This window comes from Leopardus geoffroyi, chromosome A2 (genome assembly GCF_018350155.1).
Source record: "Leopardus geoffroyi isolate Oge1 chromosome A2, O.geoffroyi_Oge1_pat1.0, whole genome shotgun sequence".
Classification (NCBI taxonomy): Eukaryota; Metazoa; Chordata; class Mammalia; order Carnivora; family Felidae; genus Leopardus; species Leopardus geoffroyi.
In genome coordinates, this window is record NC_059331.1 from 2,173,870 (window position 1) to 2,193,096 (window position 19,227).

Here is a 19,227-nt window from a genome sequence, read left to right on the forward strand (position 1 = left end):
TATATGAATAGACTCATACTATGGGGCCTGGTGTGTCTGGTGTCTTTCATGCAGCATAATTGTTTCAAGACTCACTCATATTGCAGAACGTGTCTGTCCTTCATTCCTTTCTGGGGGTGAATCACCATCCGTCCTGTGTCTATGCTGCACCCTGTTCATCCATCCACGCACTGGGGGACACTTGGGACGTTTCCCTCTTTTGTGGGGCCTGCACAGTTTTGCACCTGGCATTCCTGTACACACATCTGAGTGTCTGTTTCCGTTTACGTAGGCCTGGAGCACTTGGGTCACACTGCAATTCTGTGTTTCACTTTTTGAGAAACCACCAAACTTTTTCCATGTCAGCTGCCCTAATTGACACTCCCACCAGCCAAGCACAGGGTTCCGCTTTCTCCACATCCTGGCTGCCGCTTCTTTTCTGGATTCTGGCTCCTAGCCGTCCTCGTGAGTGGGAAGTGGCATCTCACCGTGGTTCTGACTCGCATCATCCTGATGGGACGATCGTTTCATGTGTCTATTAGACATTCGTGCGTCATCTTAAGAAATGTCTATTGAAGGTTTTCCTCCTTCTCTAATTGGGTCAAGTTTTTGTTATTCAGATATAGGGGTTCTTTGTGTATTCTGCAGGATAAAATCTTATACGTGCCACTTACAAGGATGTTCTCCCATTTTATGGGTGTCCTTTCAATCTCTCGATAATGACCTTTGATGCACAAAAGATTTTCCTCCTGCTGAAGTCTCATTTACCTACTCTTTCTTGTGATCCCTGTGGTTATCCTGTCACTGTTAAGAAACCTTACTGAATGCAAGTTGATGAAGTTTCTTCCTGTGTTTCTATCGCTCTTGGGTTACCCAGGGGAGGCCCCCAGGGCTGGGGATTCTCAGCAGAGATGTTTCCAAGGCCTGGAACTGAGATGCTCTGAGAACACATATGTCCCTAGACAGTTTAATGTGCAAGGGCATGGGGTTTAAGGTAATGGAGTTTCTGATTTAAGTGATGACCTTTGATTCCCATGTGAATGTACTTCTATATATCCATACCTTCATCATTATTTTCCAACATACAAGTTCTTGATGATTGATCATTCTAGGCTAAGTCCTTGCAGCGCATTGTATAGAAAAGGATGGCTATTATTGAACATTTGTTCCTATTTATAAAACTTAAAAGTATCATTTGTGAAGTGTGAAGAAAAGCTTGGTTATAGTACTGATGGAATTGTCATGACTCAGCTCCTCTTTCCGTATTGATATGGTGGCAACACTGCTTCTCATTCCTTAGAACATGCTCCACATTTGCATTTGTTTTGGTCTCTTGACCTCAAAGACTAATACGTGTACACTTTTTACAAAAGGTTCTCTCCTCTTCATGAGAGTTGTTTTGATTTGTGAGTAGTAACTTCATTTCTCACTTGTACTGGTTGTCATTTTTCAAACTTGCTTTTTCATAGTGAATAGAAGTAGAAATGTAAGGTCATCCTGAATACCTTCTAATTATTTTTTCTCTGGTTACCCTGATATGTTGGTGATGTTCTATATACACATTCCTTTGGCTAGGAAACAAGACACGTTCCTTCTTTTTGACTGTAATCCTTACACCCGCCTGTCCTGGCGCTGGCTGGGAGATCTACGATGCTGTTCAAGGGGACTGCAGTGCTGGGAATTCGTGAGGTGTATATAATTCTACTCAACAAGTGACTCGTAACACATACATATGTATTCCTTCATAAACCGTATTTGGAGATGTCCTTCAGAATGACTTGAAAGTTCTTATGTATTCCTAAATGACTAAGAATATTTGTCATGCATGAATATTGAATACTATAAAATGCTTTTTCTCTGCCTACTGAGATCATTTTACATAGTGTTTTTTTTTTTTTTAATGTGGCACTGGGGTGAGTAGCGGTCATTGATTTTGAGCATTCTACTGGAGATTATACATGAACAAAAATGCACAAAACATGCACTTAACATAAAATTTAAACAACGAGCATTAATGACATCACAACATGAACAAGAAAGGTGGCCACCGCATCCCACATCCTACTTGAGTTGGTGTTCTGACCAAAAATGCACCCTGCCTCCCTGTGGGCTCCAACAACTCAGCATTGAACACTTCATTTCCTTTTGCTTCCTTACTTTCATCACCTGTGTGCACAATTTCCCTGGCTTCATATTGCATGTAAGCAGAATCAAAAGGCTTGTACCATTTTAAATCAAATCTCCTTTGTTTCAATGTTTGGACTTCTTTCTTTTTAATGTTTATTTATTTTGAGAGACAGAGAGACAGCAGCAACAGGGGTGGGTCAAAATGAGAGGGAGGGAGAGAATCCCAAGCAGGCTCCATGCTGTCAATGCAGAGCCCAATGCGGAGCTCGATCTCGTGAGATCACCAGTGGAATCAAAATCAAGAGTTGGACTTGATAGGAACTGACTGGCCCAGGCACCCCAAAATTCTTGGACGTCTGTACTTTACACTTCACTCATTTGTATTAAACTGTGTCACCCTTGTAGGCTCAGCAATTTTCCTGACTTGATTCAACAACTTGCAGCTGTTTCAGTGGTCCCCAGTTTATCCACATGAAACCAAAGATCCCAATAACTTCCTATGCAAATTTGTTTTGAATTACAGAAAAATGATTTAACATTTTTTCAATGTTTTATTTTTTTAATCCATTAACATTTTGAAGAATTATCCTCTCCATTTAAAAAAAAATTTTTTTGGGGCGCCTGGGTGGCGCAGTCGGTTAAGCGTCCGACTTCAGCCAGGTCACGATCTCGCGGTCCGGGAGTTCGAGCCCCGCGTCAGGCTCTGGGCTGATGGCTCAGAGCCTGGAGCCTGTTTCCGATTCTGTGTCTCCCTCTCTCTCTGCCCCTCCCCCGTTCATGCTCTGTCTCTCTCTGTCCCAAAAATAAATAAACGTTGAAAAAAAAAATTAAAAAAAAAAAAATTTTTTTAATGTTTACTCATTTATGAGAGACAGAGACAAACAGAGCATGAGTCGGGGGGGGGGGGCGGGCAGAGAGAGAGGGAGACACAGCATCCAAACCAGGCTCCAGGCTCCGAGCTGTCAGCGCAGAGCCCGACGCGGGAGGCTCGAACCCACAAACCACGAGATCGTGACCTGAGCCGAAGTCGGACACCCAACCCACAGAGCCCCCACGCACCTGTCCTCTCCTTTCACTTGCACTATTTCAACTCCATCTCGACGGCCCCAGAGTGATCTCCCCCTGCTCCACCAAGACCTTGTCCACGTGAGGACCCGCATCTCAGTGGATGCATCGCCATCATACCAGTTGTTCCTGAACAAAACAATGGAGTCTCCTTTGACTCTCTCTCAGCCCACCTCTAAGCCCGACAACTCTGATGGCTCCAACTTCAAATTCTCTTTGCGCACCAACTTCCACATCATTGCCACTGCTACCAACCCAGTGTGACCCACCAGCTTTTGCGACGTCACCGTCCTGCTCTGTTGTCATGGTAAGGGTGGGGTCCTGTGAGGGTGGCCCAACAGCTCTTCATGAAGGTCCACACCACCCACCACCAAAGTCAGTATTCCTGGTCAGCCAGTGCATGCGACCCACCCTATCCTGCCCCCTCACTCTGCTGTGGGCACAGTGGCTTCCAGCTGTCCCTCGGATATCCAAGGTCCCCTCCCTGCTTCAGAATGCATTCCTCTCTGGGGCTGCTGTAACAGCGCCACACACTGGGTGGCTGAGAGGACAGACATTTGTGGTGTCACAACTGAGGTGGCTGGAAGTTTGAGATCAAGTTGTCTGCAAGACTGGTTCCTTCTGGAGGCTCTGAGGGACAATCTGACCCACTTCTGGTGGTTGCCAACAACCCTATGCATTCCTTGGCCGGTAGACACACCGTGCCAATCCCTGCTTCTGTCTCACATGGTCAAGCCCTGCCTTCAGCGCAGGCCTCTGTGTCCCAATTTCCCAGTTTTATAAGGACACCCATCACTGGGTCAAGACCTACCCTAATCCAGTGTGGCTCATCTTCCTTATGTGTGCAAACAGCTTATTTCTAGATAAGGCTGTATTCTGAGGTTCCACGTGGATATGAAACGTGGGGGGTACAATACTGAACCGACTATGTGTGTGTTTGTACTGCATATACCTTGTCATGAATTTAGGTATTGACTTCCAGTGTTACCTGAAATCATTATTTTACTGTTTTGTTTTCCTAGATCTTTTGGCCATATATACAGCTATCTCTCTAAAATATACCCATCTCAGACTATACGTATTTGTAAGAAATACATAATCTCCATATACCTTTTCCTTTTGTCCCTTCACTGTACTCCATTTTTCCATGCGACTGTGAGAGGTCAATAAAATTACGTAGATAATTATGGTTCTGCTGAATTATTTCATTGTGGGTAAGGCTAACAGCCACTTTTCCCAGAATCCCCATATTCGTGGTTCTAGGTGACAACTCACCGATGGCCTGAGTATTGAAAGTAGAGGTGAAGATGCCCTAGTCTAGTGTTGGGGTCACCATACAGATGGACAAATGCATAGGGGCTTATTTGCCAACAGCCTGCAGCCCAAATTTCTAACTAGCAGCCTATCAATCAAGCATGTACCAAACCAAACACTAACCTTTTCCCCTCCTATTTTCTTAGCGGTCTTGCCTTCCACTCATGTCTCTATGACCCCCCCGAATATGGATCAGATGCCATGGTCAGAAAGCCACAGCTTTGAGTTTTCCACCCAGCCCCACTGTGTCCCCCGAGCCACTGATTTAAACTGTCATGCTTCTTGAATTTCTCTGGTGCTTTGACTCCCCTTTTCTTAATGACAGTCTTGAGTATGTGTAACATATCATTTGTATAGCAAATGATTTGTGTAACATATCATTTGTAGAGCAAGCACCCATTCTCTCAGTGATTGTGGAAGACCAGACATCTTGATTCCAGGACAACAGATATAATGGCACAGCTAAAAACCCCATGGGACTCTGACCCTCTACTGCCCTGTTGAGTGTCTGCGCTGTTGTATCCTTCCGTGTGAGAAACGAGCACCTTCCTCATATCTCAGGCGGGATGTGAAGGATTTCTCTTACTTGAAGCCAAGAATTCAGTAAGTGTTCACTTTTTATATTGTGATTAAAAACGGTGTGCATTTGTTTAGTCAAACACAAGTTTGTATGCATGTTGCCCAGAAGAAAACTCGTTAATCAATTTTAAACCACCTGTATACTAATGAATGTAATTCTCTTTACTTTTCGTTGGCTGAGAGATTTTATCAAAATATGCGTTTCCACTTATGGGGTGTTAAATCTGTCTGGCTAGTTCCCATGAGACAATTCTTAGTTGAAAGTCTCAGGCATTCTTGGTCATAATACCAGGTACATTATGATTGTATGGTTGTTTCCCTTCAGGTCAATTTTTAAAATCCTTGCATACGCAAGACTGTCATTAACATGACTGTAGTACATTAATAACTCTAAGATAATGACTTTGTTAAAGACCTCCAAAGAACACCAGGACCATACCTATAGCCAGAGAGGATCATATTACCTTGGGCATACTTTTGCAAATCCTTTTTTTTTTTTTTTCCAATTAAGATTCCATTTTATTATTTTCTTTTTTTTTTTTTTTCATTTTTTCACATTTTATTTTTGAGAGACAGAGACAGAGTCCTAGTGGGACAGAAACAAAGAGAGAGGGAGACACAGAACCCAAAGCAGGCTCCAGGCTCTGAGCTGTTCAGCACAGAGCACAATGCGGGGCTCAAACTCACGAGCTGTGAGATCATGACCTAAGCTGAAATCAGACGCTTAAAACGACTGATCCACCCAGTTGCCCATTAAGATTCCATTTTATTATTTGCTTACGTCACCTCTACACACAATGTGGGGCTCAAACCCACAATCCAAGACCAAGAATACCGTGCTCTATTGACCTAGTCAATCACATACCCTGCAAATCCTTTTAAAGGCACCGAAGCAGCAATACTTTTCCCTTCGACGTCCCGCCCAACAGGATGTTATGCACCATTGCATGACCAAATACATAGCCAAGGGTACCACCAAAAACATTTCGTCCCATAGCTGGAATGTCTTTGGGGCACCTCAGAACTGCAGAATGTTATGGAAACAATGAAGTGTTTTTATAAGGATAAAAATGAAGAGGCTCCTATGTCCAGAATTTATCAGATGGCATACTTTGGCTGGCTGATGTGGCTGATATTAAGGGTACTGGTCATTCCACACTTTACCTCCTCAGGGCCAGAGGAAAGCACCCCAGTGGTATTTCCACCACAATCACTGCTCGTGGAAAAAAAAAAAAGGGATGTTTTTCTAAGTCATAATTTAGAAGAAAATCAACCAAAGACACTAATAATGACTCCCAGAAACACAAAACCAGCATCAACTTTAAAAATTGAAGAAGAATGGGCACCCGGTTGACTCAGTCGGTTAAGCATATGACTTCAGCTCAGGTCACAATCTCACAGCTCATGGCTTCGGGCCCCACACTGGGCTCTGCATTTACAGCTCAGAACCTGGCTCCTGCTTGTATATCTCCCTCTCTCTCTCTCTGCCCCTCCCCCATGCGTGTACTCTCTTGCTCTCAAAAATAAACATTTCTTAAATTTTTCAAAAGACTGAATAAAAAGACAGAATTGATATGAAAATATATCACCCAATAGTAAGGACAGAAAAGTAGAGTAGACACAAGATGAGAATATTCCAGTTTCACAACAGAGGACAGAAAAGAACTTTCGAAAATACAAGTCTCATATCACGATAATGTAACAAGAACATTTTGGAATGTATAACTCAATAAATTTTCTTTGTAAAAGTATATAAAGTTATATGTACACACCAGCAACGTACACATTTTTATCACCTATGGGTCCAAAAGACATTGTAATGGGAAAGAGACATGTACATAACCGTGTGATTACTTCAAGTCTGAGGTAACAACATCTAGGTCACACAGATGTAGAGGACAAAGAAGGCCACTTAAAACCATCCGTGTTAACATCAGTGACACGAACTAGGAATTCATACACTTGGGATCCCAATCAAGGAAGAGGCACCTGGAAACTCAAAACCATACTCACAACAATGAAAAGATTTCTCTCACGCCTGAATTTTCATGAACAAAACACGTGAAGTTCTATACCTGAAGTTTTCCCAAAATTGTGTCCATTCAGGATCATCTCCATTGTACTGGCTCGCAGTTTCAGTAAGAATTTAAGGGAGAATAAATGCTATGCCACGGTGTGTCTGTGCTCACAGACTCCTGGGATACCTGAAGGCTTTTCCATGGTGCTTGAGTTCACATGGGTCCTCGAAGGGAAGAGGGACGACTGAAGGCTTTCCCACACAGCAGCCATTCATAAGGTTCTGGCCAGGACTTTGGGACACTGGAAGGTCTTAGCAGAGTCCTTGCATACAGAGGCTTACTGTCCACTGTGCAGCCTCACGTGTTCTCGAAGGAAGCGGTGATCTGTCAAGGTCTCTCCCCAGGGTGTTTCTTCATATGCGCTCGAAGAGATGAGGAGAACTTGTACACCTTCCCACACTTCTTACATTCATAGGATTTAATGGTGCTGTGTGTTTTCAAATGACTTTGAAAAATTTGCAGCTGATTGAAAGCTTTCCCACACTCGATACACTCAAAAGGTCTCTCCCCAGCGTGTGTCCTCATATGGGCTCGCAGGCTAGCAGGAGAGGTAAAGGCATTCCCGCACCGCTGACATTCGTAAGATCTCCCTCCAGAGTGTGTCCTCATATGTACTCCCAGGTTTGAAGGAGATGGGAAGGCTTTCCCACAGTGCTGACATTTAAAGGGTTTTTCCTCAGTGTGGGTCCGCACGTGTATCCTTAGGTCTCTGTGATACCTGAAGGTTTTGCCACACTCGTCGCATTCATAGGGTTTCACTACATTGTGTGTGGTCATGTGACGTTCAAAAGGTCGATGCTTCCTGAAAGTTTCCCCACACTCCTTACATTCCAAGTGTCCATCCCCTGAGTGTCTTCTCATAATATGTAGTACGAGGGTGTAGTGACGAAGGAAGGCTTTCCCACAGTGCTGACATTTATTGGGTCTCTCCCCAGTGTGTCTCCTCATATGTTCTCGCAGGCACGACTTATACCTGAAGGCTTTCCCACACTCCTGGCATTCATAGGGTTTCTCCCCCGTGTGTGTTGTCACATGTTCTTGTAGGCATGACTTATACCTGAAGGCTTTCCCACACTCCGGACATTCATAGGGTCTCTCCCTGGTGTGTGTTGTCACATGTCCTCGCAGATTCCACTGATATCTGAAGGCTTTCCCACACTGCTTACATTCATACGGTCTTTCCCCAGTGTGTGTCCTCATATGTATTCTCAGGTGTGTTTGATCCCCAAAGCCCCTGTCACATTCCTTACATTCATAGGGTTTCACTATACTGTGAATAACCATGTGACGTTTGATATGATGATACTTCCGGAAGGATTTCCCACATCCCTTACATTCATAGGGTCTTTCCCCAGTGTGTGTCCTCATATGAACTCGCAGGTCTGAGTGATGCCTAAAGGCTCTGCCACACTCCAGACATTCATAGGGTTTCACTACATTGTGTGTGGTCATGTGACATTCAAAATGTAGACGTTTCTTGAAAGTTTTGCCACACTCCTTACATTCAAAGGGTGCATACCCTGTGTGTTTTCTCTCAGGTATTCGAAAGGAATGCTGACCAGGGAAGGCTTTCCCACCCGGCTGATATTTATAGGGTTTCTCCCGAGCGTGGGTCCTGACATGGTTTTGCAGGCTTGACTTATACCCGAAGGCTCTCCCACACTCCTGACATTCATAGGGTCTCACCCCAGTGTGAATTCTCACATGACGTGTAAGGTAGCAGTGATACACGAAGGTTTTCCCACACGTGTCACACACATGGACTCTCTGTCCACAGTGACCTTGCACATGACGTTTAAAGGAAGCTGTGCAAGTGAAAGTTTTTCCACATTTCTTGCACTCTACAGACTTTTTACTACGGAGACTCTTCGCATATGTCTCCGATGCTCTCCCGGTGACCTGACCTTCACAGGGTTTCTCTACAAGGTCTGCGTCCACGTGAGTGTTGAGGCTCATAACGGAGCTGCAAGCCTGCCCACACTCCTCACCAGGACTAGGTTTGAGTTGTGGGTGAGGTCTTCGCGGCTTCTCTAGGAAGGAACCATCTGTGAGGGCTTCCCTACACTTAGCGCATTCACAGGATTTGCCTCCAGTAGGACACCCCTCATGCACAGTAAGACTTGTAATTGGGTTCAGGGTTTCTCCACATTGATCTCCTTCAATACGTTCACAGACACTCTCCACCAAAGGACTTCTGTTCAAAATAGGAAGGTACATGGTTAGGAAATGATGATTAGAAACTATTTCTTTATTAATTAATGATCTATTGATGTTTGTTAATCATTATTGCACTATATAATGGCCACTGTCAATGAATAGTGATGTTTGTGGCACTGTCTGCATGGTTACAAAATGGTAAAAGCCTAAAACCCATCATGCTTATGCCATAATCTCTGGCTGACAACTCAAACAGACTCATAACATTTTGGGATTCGTACATACAGTTTTCTCTGACCATTTTTTCCAACGCAATGTTTTTTCACAGATCAATACCTAGAATAAATTTATAAAAATTTCTTGTGAAAATTTTGACTACACGATCGTTGCGCTAGGTTTACAGCTGTTCTCTAATTTCAGGTCAGTCTCACTATCGCCAACATCCTCCCTTCCTCCCTTACAAGTGTCACTCACCTCAAAAGCCCTTCTTGCATTCGGGTCAGATCTCCATTGCTGTGAAATTTCTGCTTCTCTACAAACAGAGAACAGGAATCATTTTTTGTAAACATTAGTATTTTCTCTTCACTCAGAGACTTATTCTGCAAAGAATTCTGCTAAGTCTTTGATGCACTCATTTTACCTTGACTGGGAGAAACTACAAGAATTGGGAGCCTAGGGGGCACCTGGGTGGCTCGGTCGGTTAGGCGTCTGACCAGCTCAGGTCATGGTCTCACAGTCTATAAGTTCAAGCCCACGTCGGGCTCTGTGCTGACAGCTCGGAGCCTGGAGCCTGCTTCAGATTCTGTGTCTTCCTCTCTCTCTGCCTCTCCCCTGCTCATGCTCTGTCTCTCTCTGTCTCAAAACTAAATAAAAACATTAAAAATTAAAAAAAAAAAAAAAAAAAAAAAGAATTGGGAGCCTAGTTGAATTCCGTGGAAATGACCTGATGCATAAGGTTAAAAAACAGACCATATGTCTGCTTCTATTCATACTAATCCCGAAATGTAAATGAACTTCATCACGAAGAACGGTCACGGGACTAAAAACTTCTGAGGACCTTTGGGACATGGGACTTTGGCAATAATAGAGAAAGTGTCTGAACTGGCAGCCCATTCATTCAGAAATACTTCAAACAAGATGCAGACTAATGTGGAGATAAGACTTATTAGAAGAGGCAGTTAGGAAGGAACTGGGCAAGATACATACATCCACACCCTACCTCTACAGGAAGACAGAAAGACTGGCCATGTGGGCTACGGTGGATGAAAAGTCCAACAGGGAGGACAGGTGAATGGCAGACATCACCCTGCTCAAACAAAGACTGAGTCACGTTTCTAATGGATGTGTCCAAACGCCAATCCCTTCTCCAGAACCTGGTCCACCTGACGGTTGGCCTGTTCTGAAGGCACATAGGCCCTCAGTGGAGGCTGCCTGCACTGCCCCAGCTGCCATTAGGAGATTAGATGGTGTGTGTGTGGCTGCTGCCCTGACCCTGAAAAGAGCTCAGCAGAAGGGAGGATCTGAAGGGCAACAAGCAATCTGGAAGATGGGCCTAACTTTCGTCTTCACAGTCATGATGACTGATAATTTTGGGACTGTTTATTATTCATTCATTCATTCATTCATTCACTCACTCATTTTTTGGTAGAAGCATACTGACCTATATATTCGTGTCAGGTGTGCAACATGGGGATTCAACAATTGCATACATTACAAAATGCTCACCATAAGAAGTGTAATTGCTGTCACTATACAAAACTACATAATTATTGACCATATTCCCTGTGCTCTACTTTTCCTTCCCATGACTTATTCAATTAAGTGCAAATCTGTACTTCTCAATCCCCTCCATGATTTCACCTGTCTCTCAACCCCATTCCAATCTCACAAACACCAATTTGTTGTCTACGGTTTTAAGTCTGTTCCTATTTTCTGTTGTCTGTTCATTTTGTCATTTAGATTCCACATATAAGAAACGTGTTTTGTTGGTCTCGCTGTCGGACTTATTTACTTGGTATAATACTCTCTAGGTCCATCCACGTTGTCACAAACATCACAAATTTGTCCCTTTTGTATTACTGAGGGATAGTCCCTTGTATGCAGATACCACATCTTCATTATCCATTCATCTGTTGAAGGACACCTGCATTGCTTCCCTATGTTGAGTACAGCAAGCAACAGTCCGGTGAACCAGGGGGTGCACATGTCTTACCGTGCTGGCTTTTTTTCTTTGGTGAACTACCCAGAAGCGGAATTATGGACTACATGGTACTGTCGTGTTTCATTTTACTGTGGAAATTCCAAACTGTTTGCCAAGCTGGTTGCACCCATTTAAACCCCACCGACCAGGAGTTTCCTTTTCTCCACATCCTCACCAACACTCGTATTTCCTGTCTTTTTGACACTAGCCGTTCCGGCTGCTGTGAGGGGGCAGCTCATTGTGGTTGTGATGTGCACTCCCCTGAGGATTAGTGATACTGAGCAGCTTTTCATGTGCCAAGAGGCCATCTCTATTATTTTCTGTGGGAAAATGTCTGTTATGTTCCCCTTTCAATTTTTTATTTTTCCTTTTGTTTCCCTTACCTGAAGGGATGAGTCCACAAACATACTGCTAAGGCTGATGTCCATGAGTTTAGCACCTCTGTTTTGTCTTAAGCTGTGTATGGGTTCAAGTCCTACACCGAGGTGTTTAATCCATATTGAGTTTCCTTTCAGGTAAGGGGTATGAAGCTGGCCCAGTTTCACCTCCTTACAAGTAGCTGCCTCATTTTCCCAACACCACTTATTGAAGAGACAGTCTTTTCCCCATTGTCTATTCTCTGCTCCTTCTTTAGAGACTCTTTAACCATATAAACACGGGTTCATTTCTGGACTCTCTATTCTGTTGCCTTGATGTTGGTGTCTGGATTTGTGCCAGTACTATACTGTTTTGTTGAGTATAGTTTGAAATCTGGGACTGTTTTATTCAGCTTTGGTATGCCTGCTCAAAACTGCTTTGGTTATTTGGAATCTTTTCTGTTCCACACAGAATTTAGAATTTCTTGCTATAGTTCTTTGAAAAATACTATCAATATATTGATAGGGATTGCACTGAATTGGTAGAGCACTTTTCAATGTATAGGCATTTGCAAAACAATTGGTCCATACTATCCATGACAAAGGTGTAGCATTCCCTTTATTGTGTCATCTTCAATGTCTTTCATTAAATGTTTTATACCTGCCAGAGTACAAATCTTTCAACTTCCTTGGTTACTTTTAAGACAGTATCCTGTAGTTTTTGAAGTAACTGAATATGGGTTTGTTTTCTTAATTTCTCTGCTGTTCTGGTAGTAAATATAGAAATGGAACAGATTTTGGAATATTAATTTGTGTTCTGCAACGGTATTAAATCTATGTATTAGTTCTAGTAGTATTTGGGAAAGTCCTAAGGATATTCTAGGTACAGTCTCATGTGACTTGCAAATATTGAGCTTTTCTTCCTCCTCCTGAAAAGACCAGTGAAGGTATGGAGCCATCCTTACCCACAGAGGACAGATTCCTGCAGGTCTCCAGCATCACATCTCTGTAAAGCTTCTTCTGACCAGGATCCAGCAAAGCCCACTCTTCTGGGGTGAACTTCACAGCCACATCCTCAAAGACCACAGAGGCCTGAAACATACCACACACTCTATTGCTGCAAAGCTCTATTCACCCATGTGTGTGGAGGATGAAGGGTGACAGGCGGGGAGCTGCACTCCATTCCTAGGACCCCTGAGTCACAACAGAGGCTGAGGACAACAGCTGACATGGACTTACACACACCCAATTTACTGGGATATTTACAGTGAGACAGATCTGAGCAGACCAGTACTGTACAGACCGAAAACTGAAATATTCACTCGGACAACACACAGACCGGAGGACACATGCTTGGCTTGCTCTAAGACGATTATGCCTCGTCAGCTCCAAGAACTGGAACCAGAATGTCAGCATGCTGTGGACACTCCGATTCCAGGGCTGCTTGATGGGAGCAGTTCTCGCCCTGGAAGGAACAAGGGCAAGAAGCCTGCTGGAGTCCCCTCTCTTCCGACAGAAGCAGACACGACCCTTTCCCCGGATTAGGTGGGCTCTGGGCACGGACACAGGCCAGGGCCCGGGCGCCTGGCACACCTGGTGTGTAAGACGAGTCCGGGGCCTTAAGAAACTTGGAAGTCAGCAGGGCCGCTCAAACTTTTAACCCAGGGCCCAGAATTCAAGGAAAAGGGCACCAGAAGGAAGAGTCCCTGAGGGACTGATGGGGACACAGCCACCGCTCACGTTAACACAGGGGGAAGAATCACAGTGTATGGACCGTTTTTAGGCAACAGGCCTGAGTGATGGAAAGATACGCAGCAAAGGGCGCAGTGAGCACACAGCTGAATGCACACGGGCTCCTGAGTGACCTGCCTCGAAATGGCCACAGGCCCTAACTAACCCCTGCGACTTACAACCGGGCACAGGTCCCACACAGGGAGCATTCCAAACGTTCTCATGCTCCCTCATGACTCCATAACTGTAGCCCCTCAACACTGCCTCCCGGCAGATGGTCTCTTCTTTGCCGTCCTGCCCGCTGCTCCCTCGCAGGGTATTCAGCAAACTCCCATCTCCTCTGTTCTGCCTTGGGGGAATTCTCTCACCACCTGACCTGCGGGCCTCCCCCTGATCGGGTCACCCCACATTTGTTGGCCTTCACAGGGACCCTCTGCTGTACTCGGCCTCTCCTGGGATTTCCTAGGAATTTCTTGGGAGTTTCCCTTGGTGGCCTGACTCTAGTGTTCTCTGGGCACCTGACAACCTCCACCTGAGAGGTTCCTCCTTGGTGAGGATCCCAAGTCCCAGGGGCGTCTATGGGGCACCCCTTGCCCAACAGGATGAGGGATTTCCCCTCTTGCCCTTCAGGGGGGATCCTTGACTCCTTCTCCTTTCTTTTTGCCCTTTGGCAGGTGTAACCGTACTCCTCACCAGGCAGCCAAAGTTCTCTATGCAAGGGGTCCCTGGTATGGTCTATGGGTCTGAGGGTGAACAAGGTCAGACCATTCGGGCCTGTATGGGTGAATGACCCCTTTCCTCTCCTCTCCACTCTGTTCCCAAGGTCTATTCCCAACGAGTGGCAAATATGGCAATGGCAGCTCGGCCGTGGTGAATCCGCACATGTGAAGGACTCTGCTGGGACCCTTTCCTGATGCTGGCTGAGTCTCGGCAGCCTTGCTTCTGTCAGATTCCCCCCTTAACTCCTTAGTTCCCATGTATGCAGCTGCCATCTTGATCTACAAGCAAACACATTCCTACACATCTGAGTGCTGAGTCCTCCCCTCCTTTTTGATTAAGTACAATGAGAGTCTGTTCTCCTTGTAACAAGACACCATTGGACACATTGGTTATTTCACCAAAGATTTGACAGGAATGTCGGATTTGGGACAGACCTGCATAGACCCAGAACTGCCCAGACAGCTTGAAGGAATTAAGGTGGACTTTGTGGAACCAATCAACCCCCCTGGGAATACTGGCCTGATGCCTTGCTGACAGAGTTCCCAGCAGCCTTACCAGGTGAGTCAAGTCAACTCTTGGCAAGTGCCGGAAACCTCAGGATGGTTTGGGGACCTTGAGAAGAAGAAATCACATAAATCTACAGGTCTTGCAGACAAGTCTGGTGACAAATATTTGGCTTGTCTTCTGGCCTCAAGGGGCTATAAAAGTTCAATCCAGAGATTCCTGATAACAATTGTGAGCAAAGCAAGCTTCTTGAAAAACCTACTTGGCCAATCACTGTTCTTCCTGAGCTTTTGTAAGTAACTAGGCGATGACTGTTAAAAGTGAACTTGTTTCACAAACCATCAGTCTTGATTTGGCTATCTTTGGAAACAGGAGTGAATTCAGAGAGAAAATAACTGTGTTTCAAAACCACCTCTTTGGAGATATTGGAATTTGATACTCTTTCTTATAAACCAGATTAGATCCTGAATTCTTCTGGTTCCTCAAATACCTGGCTATAGATCTCCAAACTAAGGTTTTGAATCTTCCTTTGTCATGACCTAAAGTCATTAAAAATTAAAACTGTTTTTCTTAAAATTCTGAATACCAACGCTAGACAACTTGAGGTGAAATTTAGAGAAATTTCCGCAACAGCTCATGATAGAGAATCGTCACGCTTGTTACTCTGTTTGGATAAGAACAGAACCCCAGGGACACAGGATTATTTGAACAGCTGGAAAATGGGAAGGACTCCCCAAATGCATGACTCAACTATCACCTTGACCAATTCTGCATGAATGTGTAAGGAAAATCACTCCTTAAAACCCAGAGTATACCCCACTCCATGGGATTATCTATGGACTTGTGGAAATAATAGATGGGATCACATTCCTGATCTTGGACTGGATGACACATGTGGGGATGCCCTTATCTCCCACAACAAGTATCTCCCATTTGCTATCGATTCCCACAATATATCGTTAAGGGGAGACATCATGCGCCCCTGGTTTCAGCAAGTGGATGTCTACCAGGCAGGTGCCCAAGGCCAGTGGCCGAGATGGAGACACTAGGACGCACGGGGCCAGGAAAGACTAGACATCTGTGGAGGAAAAGGAATCATCAGCTTCACAGACAATAACTGAGTGTTGTGGATTTATCTGTCGCGGAAACAAGAGGAACACACGGAGAGAGAGTTCCAGCACGTGTGATTATGACCTGCGTGATGTAGTTTTCTCACGGAACAAAAGACGGTCGTCTACACAGGAAGAGACGGGGAAGTTCAAGTCTACTAACAACGTGAAGGGTCCATCCACGCAGACAACCCAGAGAAAGGATACACCCTGACGTGGAGAAAACACAGCAGGCTGAAATGAAACAGCCTGAACGTCCCCAGGACGTGAAGGAAGCAGAAGATCAGGAAGAAGACATGTGAGTTACAGGTCACAACACGCTGGAAACGCTTCCACAGAAGAGGGAATCCCACACATGAGAAATGTTCAGCCCTGAGGGAATCAGATAAACCAACGTGTGACGTCCAGGAGACCCCGTGTGACACACTCGAGCTGGACACCATGAAGTCGCAAGTGACGGGACCCAGAACCGACATGTGGTTCACACTCCGCTCCTCGTTTCCTGCTGATGTGTAACTTATTCACGAGCTACAACATGCAATGTCCCCCCAGCACAGAAGGACTTATGAGGCATTTACCCTGGAGACAAGGCCACACTGCCGGCAGCAGCAGCCCCTGTCCCCTGCAAGGCCCCTGCCCCTAGTGCAACAATCCCCTCCCCCACCTTTGCAATCATTGTTGTCAATACATGTCTCTCCTTACTCAATTCGTATTTTTCCTTTGAACCTGGTTTGACCAACTGTCCACAACCACCCCTTTCCTACCCAAACTTTACCCAGGCTGCTGTCCTCCCCACAGATCCCTGAACTGCAGGTGGCCCACACTCTGAACATCCACTGAGCTGAGGAACAAGGCCCTGGGGACCTGAGCCAATAAGGCCTTCCTCCACCACAAGGGTGGGATCCTGACACTGGGCCTTCCTGCCCATCCCCCTCCTGCAGAACAGCCAAGCCTCGTTCTCTTTCACTGGAGGGTCCCTGAGATGGGAGCTGGTCCCTGTTGGAACCGATTGTAGTAAACTGTCCTCAGCCAGGTGCAGATTTGAGGTCATCTCCCAAGTCTGTCACCAGCTAGACCCCAAGCCCATGTGGTTGTACTCACAGAACTTTGCCCCACGTTTCCCTAAGCTGTCCTTTCCAGCTGTCCTTTTAACTCAGGCAAATGACAGGAACCCGCCCCTGGAGCAGACCCACTGCCCTCACCAGACCTCCAGGGCCCCAACCTCCCTGACCAGTTTGAGGAGCCCCGGGATTCCTGTCTGTGCAGAGGGACCTGGAGGGACCTCTGGAATGACCACCAATTACCTTTACCTCATTATCACACTGAAGTCTCCACTGGGGGAGGAGCACAGCCTCCTGTACATGACTTACTTCCTGGGGACAGGCCTGCTGCCCCAAGGCCCACCCGCAGCACCCCTCCTTCCACCCCACACAGGACGAGGAGGCTTCCCCATGGAAATATCCATCCAGCCCTAAACCAGAAGAGCCCATCCACCCTCCCTCCGGGGAGTCAGGGCTTTGGAAGTTATTTCCTGTGATCTACTGATCTCTGTATCTGCTGCTAATAAAGTTTTCTTCCTGCAACTGCTCAGTGTGGAGCAGTTTCTGACTCACCAAGCAGAGAACTCAGGTTGGTTGGGTGACAGGTCCCACCGTGGGTCCCCCTATAAGCTCAGCGGGTTAAGGGGGTGCCCAGAAAAGCAATCGTTTTAGGACCCCAGCTCCATTCCGTGATCTACGCCTCTCCGGCTCTAATTGCCCAGTATACCCCTTGCAGAACTTCCTGGTCCGGGTCAGAATCACAAAGAAATGGAAAAACAGAAAAGCAATCTCAGCCATTTACGACTTGAAGGGAACAGCGTGGAAGCAAAGACTGACAGTCTGCACCAGGCCAGCAAACAGCCAAACCCGTGAAACTCTCCGCGCGGTTTCCAAAGTGAGAAAACCCTGCGTTTCTTACCCGAGGTCGCAGCCCAGGACCCCATGCGCGTGCACCTGCTCCCTCCGCGCGCGCTCAGCCCCGGCCCCACGTCCCACACTTACCTCCGCTCGATTCTAACGTCCAAGTCTCAGCCCCCGGGAGCAGCTCTGGCTCCGTGACCGTCACACTGCACGCGTGCTTTCTGGGCACGTCTTCCAGCTCGGTCCGAGCAACCTCACGCCCGCCTACACTGCCCCCGACAGAGCTCCCCTTTCTGAATATTCATCGTCACCCTCCATAAAAGACCACCCCCCTCCCCTCTGGGGAGTCGCGGATTCGGAAGCTATTCCCTGCGGCCTCTTTACGGCTGCAAACAGTTTCCTTTACGAGACAACTCACCCGGACAGTCTCTACCTGTCCCCCACCGAGGAGCAAACTCCTGCTTAGTCAGGTCGTCGCACACGCTCCCCGAATCCCAGGCCTCCCCCCTCCCCCAGCCTTCCTTCGCAGTTTCATCCGCCCAGGACCCAGGTGCCAACCCTAGGGACGGGACACCCCGCCGCGGCCGCTTCCACCTAGGTCCGGCTGGTCCCATCCGCCCCTCCGGTCCGCGCACTCACCATCTCGGGGCCCGCGGCTCGCGCCCTCGAGGCGTCCTCCTACGCCGCGCACACCCGCAACCTCGGCAGCGCAGGATCCCACTGCGCCAGCCGCCCCGGCTGAGAGCCACACCCACCGGGCTCTTGCTCGGGCCTGATTGGGTGGTGTACAGGTCCCGGACCCTGATTGGGCGATCCTTCAGTCCCTGCGATATGATTGGATGGTGTTCCGAAGCTAACTCCCCCGATCCTGATTGGATATTACCGAGCCACTTCGCTTCCGCGCCGTGATAGGACAGCCTTCGGCCCTTCACGTTGTGATTGGAGGGTAATCCTGGCACCGCCCATTGTGGCCGCAAATTGGGCAGATTCCCCACCCTCCCCCGCAGTCCCGCCTCCGGCCCCCTGAGTGACAGGCTGGCTGTAGACACGTGTCCAATCCGCCTGCCAGGATCGGCTCTCAGCAGAATGCGCTCCGGGCCGGCTGAGCCGCCTGCCTCCTTCTTCTGTGTCAGGAATCTGGTTCAGTTTCCGACTAGCGTCCCTTGTCCAGCGTCGCATCGGGACGCGACAGAACAGAAGGACCCGATGAGCCTTCAGTCCATGGCCCCTACAGGGTGACGGTGCACTTGTCCCCTGTGTTTAAGAACAGCTCACCGACGGGGTGCCTGGGTGGCTCAGAGCCTGCAGCCTGCTTCAGATTCGGTGTCTCCCTCTCTCTCTTTCCCTCCCCCGCTTGTGCTCTCTGTCTTCCAAAATTAATTGAACATTAAAAATTAAAAAAAAAAA

At 46.8% G+C, this 19,227-nt stretch overlaps 1 protein-coding gene across 3 annotated transcripts; it reads right to left on the minus strand.

Annotated features, from left to right (window-relative positions):
• Positions 1 to 5,084: 5,084 nt before the first annotated feature.
• On the minus strand, positions 5,085 to 18,574 carry LOC123605076 (zinc finger protein 77-like). Of its 3 annotated transcripts, none has more exons than XM_045491402.1 (4): positions 18,460 to 18,574; positions 12,821 to 12,947; positions 9,774 to 9,831; positions 5,085 to 9,336 (listed from the first exon to the last, which is right to left on the minus strand). In XM_045491402.1, the coding sequence occupies exons 1-4, from the start codon at positions 18,460 to 18,462 to the stop codon at positions 7,470 to 7,472; spliced, it is 2,055 nt and encodes a 684-aa protein (XP_045347358.1). In that variant the 5' UTR covers positions 18,463 to 18,574; the 3' UTR covers positions 5,085 to 7,469. The 3 variants fall into 3 exon arrangements, with proteins under 3 accessions (XP_045347358.1, XP_045347357.1, XP_045347360.1); XM_045491401.1 differs by lacking the exon at positions 18,460 to 18,574 and adding an exon at positions 13,195 to 13,788; XM_045491404.1 differs by lacking the exon at positions 18,460 to 18,574 and adding an exon at positions 9,581 to 9,635 and having other exon boundaries at positions 12,821 to 12,847.
• Between the last annotated feature and the right edge of the window lie 653 nt (positions 18,575 to 19,227).

Excerpts from the sequence above, each read along its gene's own strand:
- LOC123605076 (XM_045491401.1), bottom strand. Across the intron at positions 9,832-12,820 it reads CAGGAATCTGTCCTCTGTGG|AGAAGCAGAAATTTCACAGC; the intron begins GTAAGGATGGCT and ends CTCTGTTTGTAG. Across the intron at positions 9,337-9,773 it reads ATGCAAGAAGGGCTTTTGAG|AAGTCCTTTGGTGGAGAGTG; the intron begins GTGAGTGACACT and ends TATTTTGAACAG.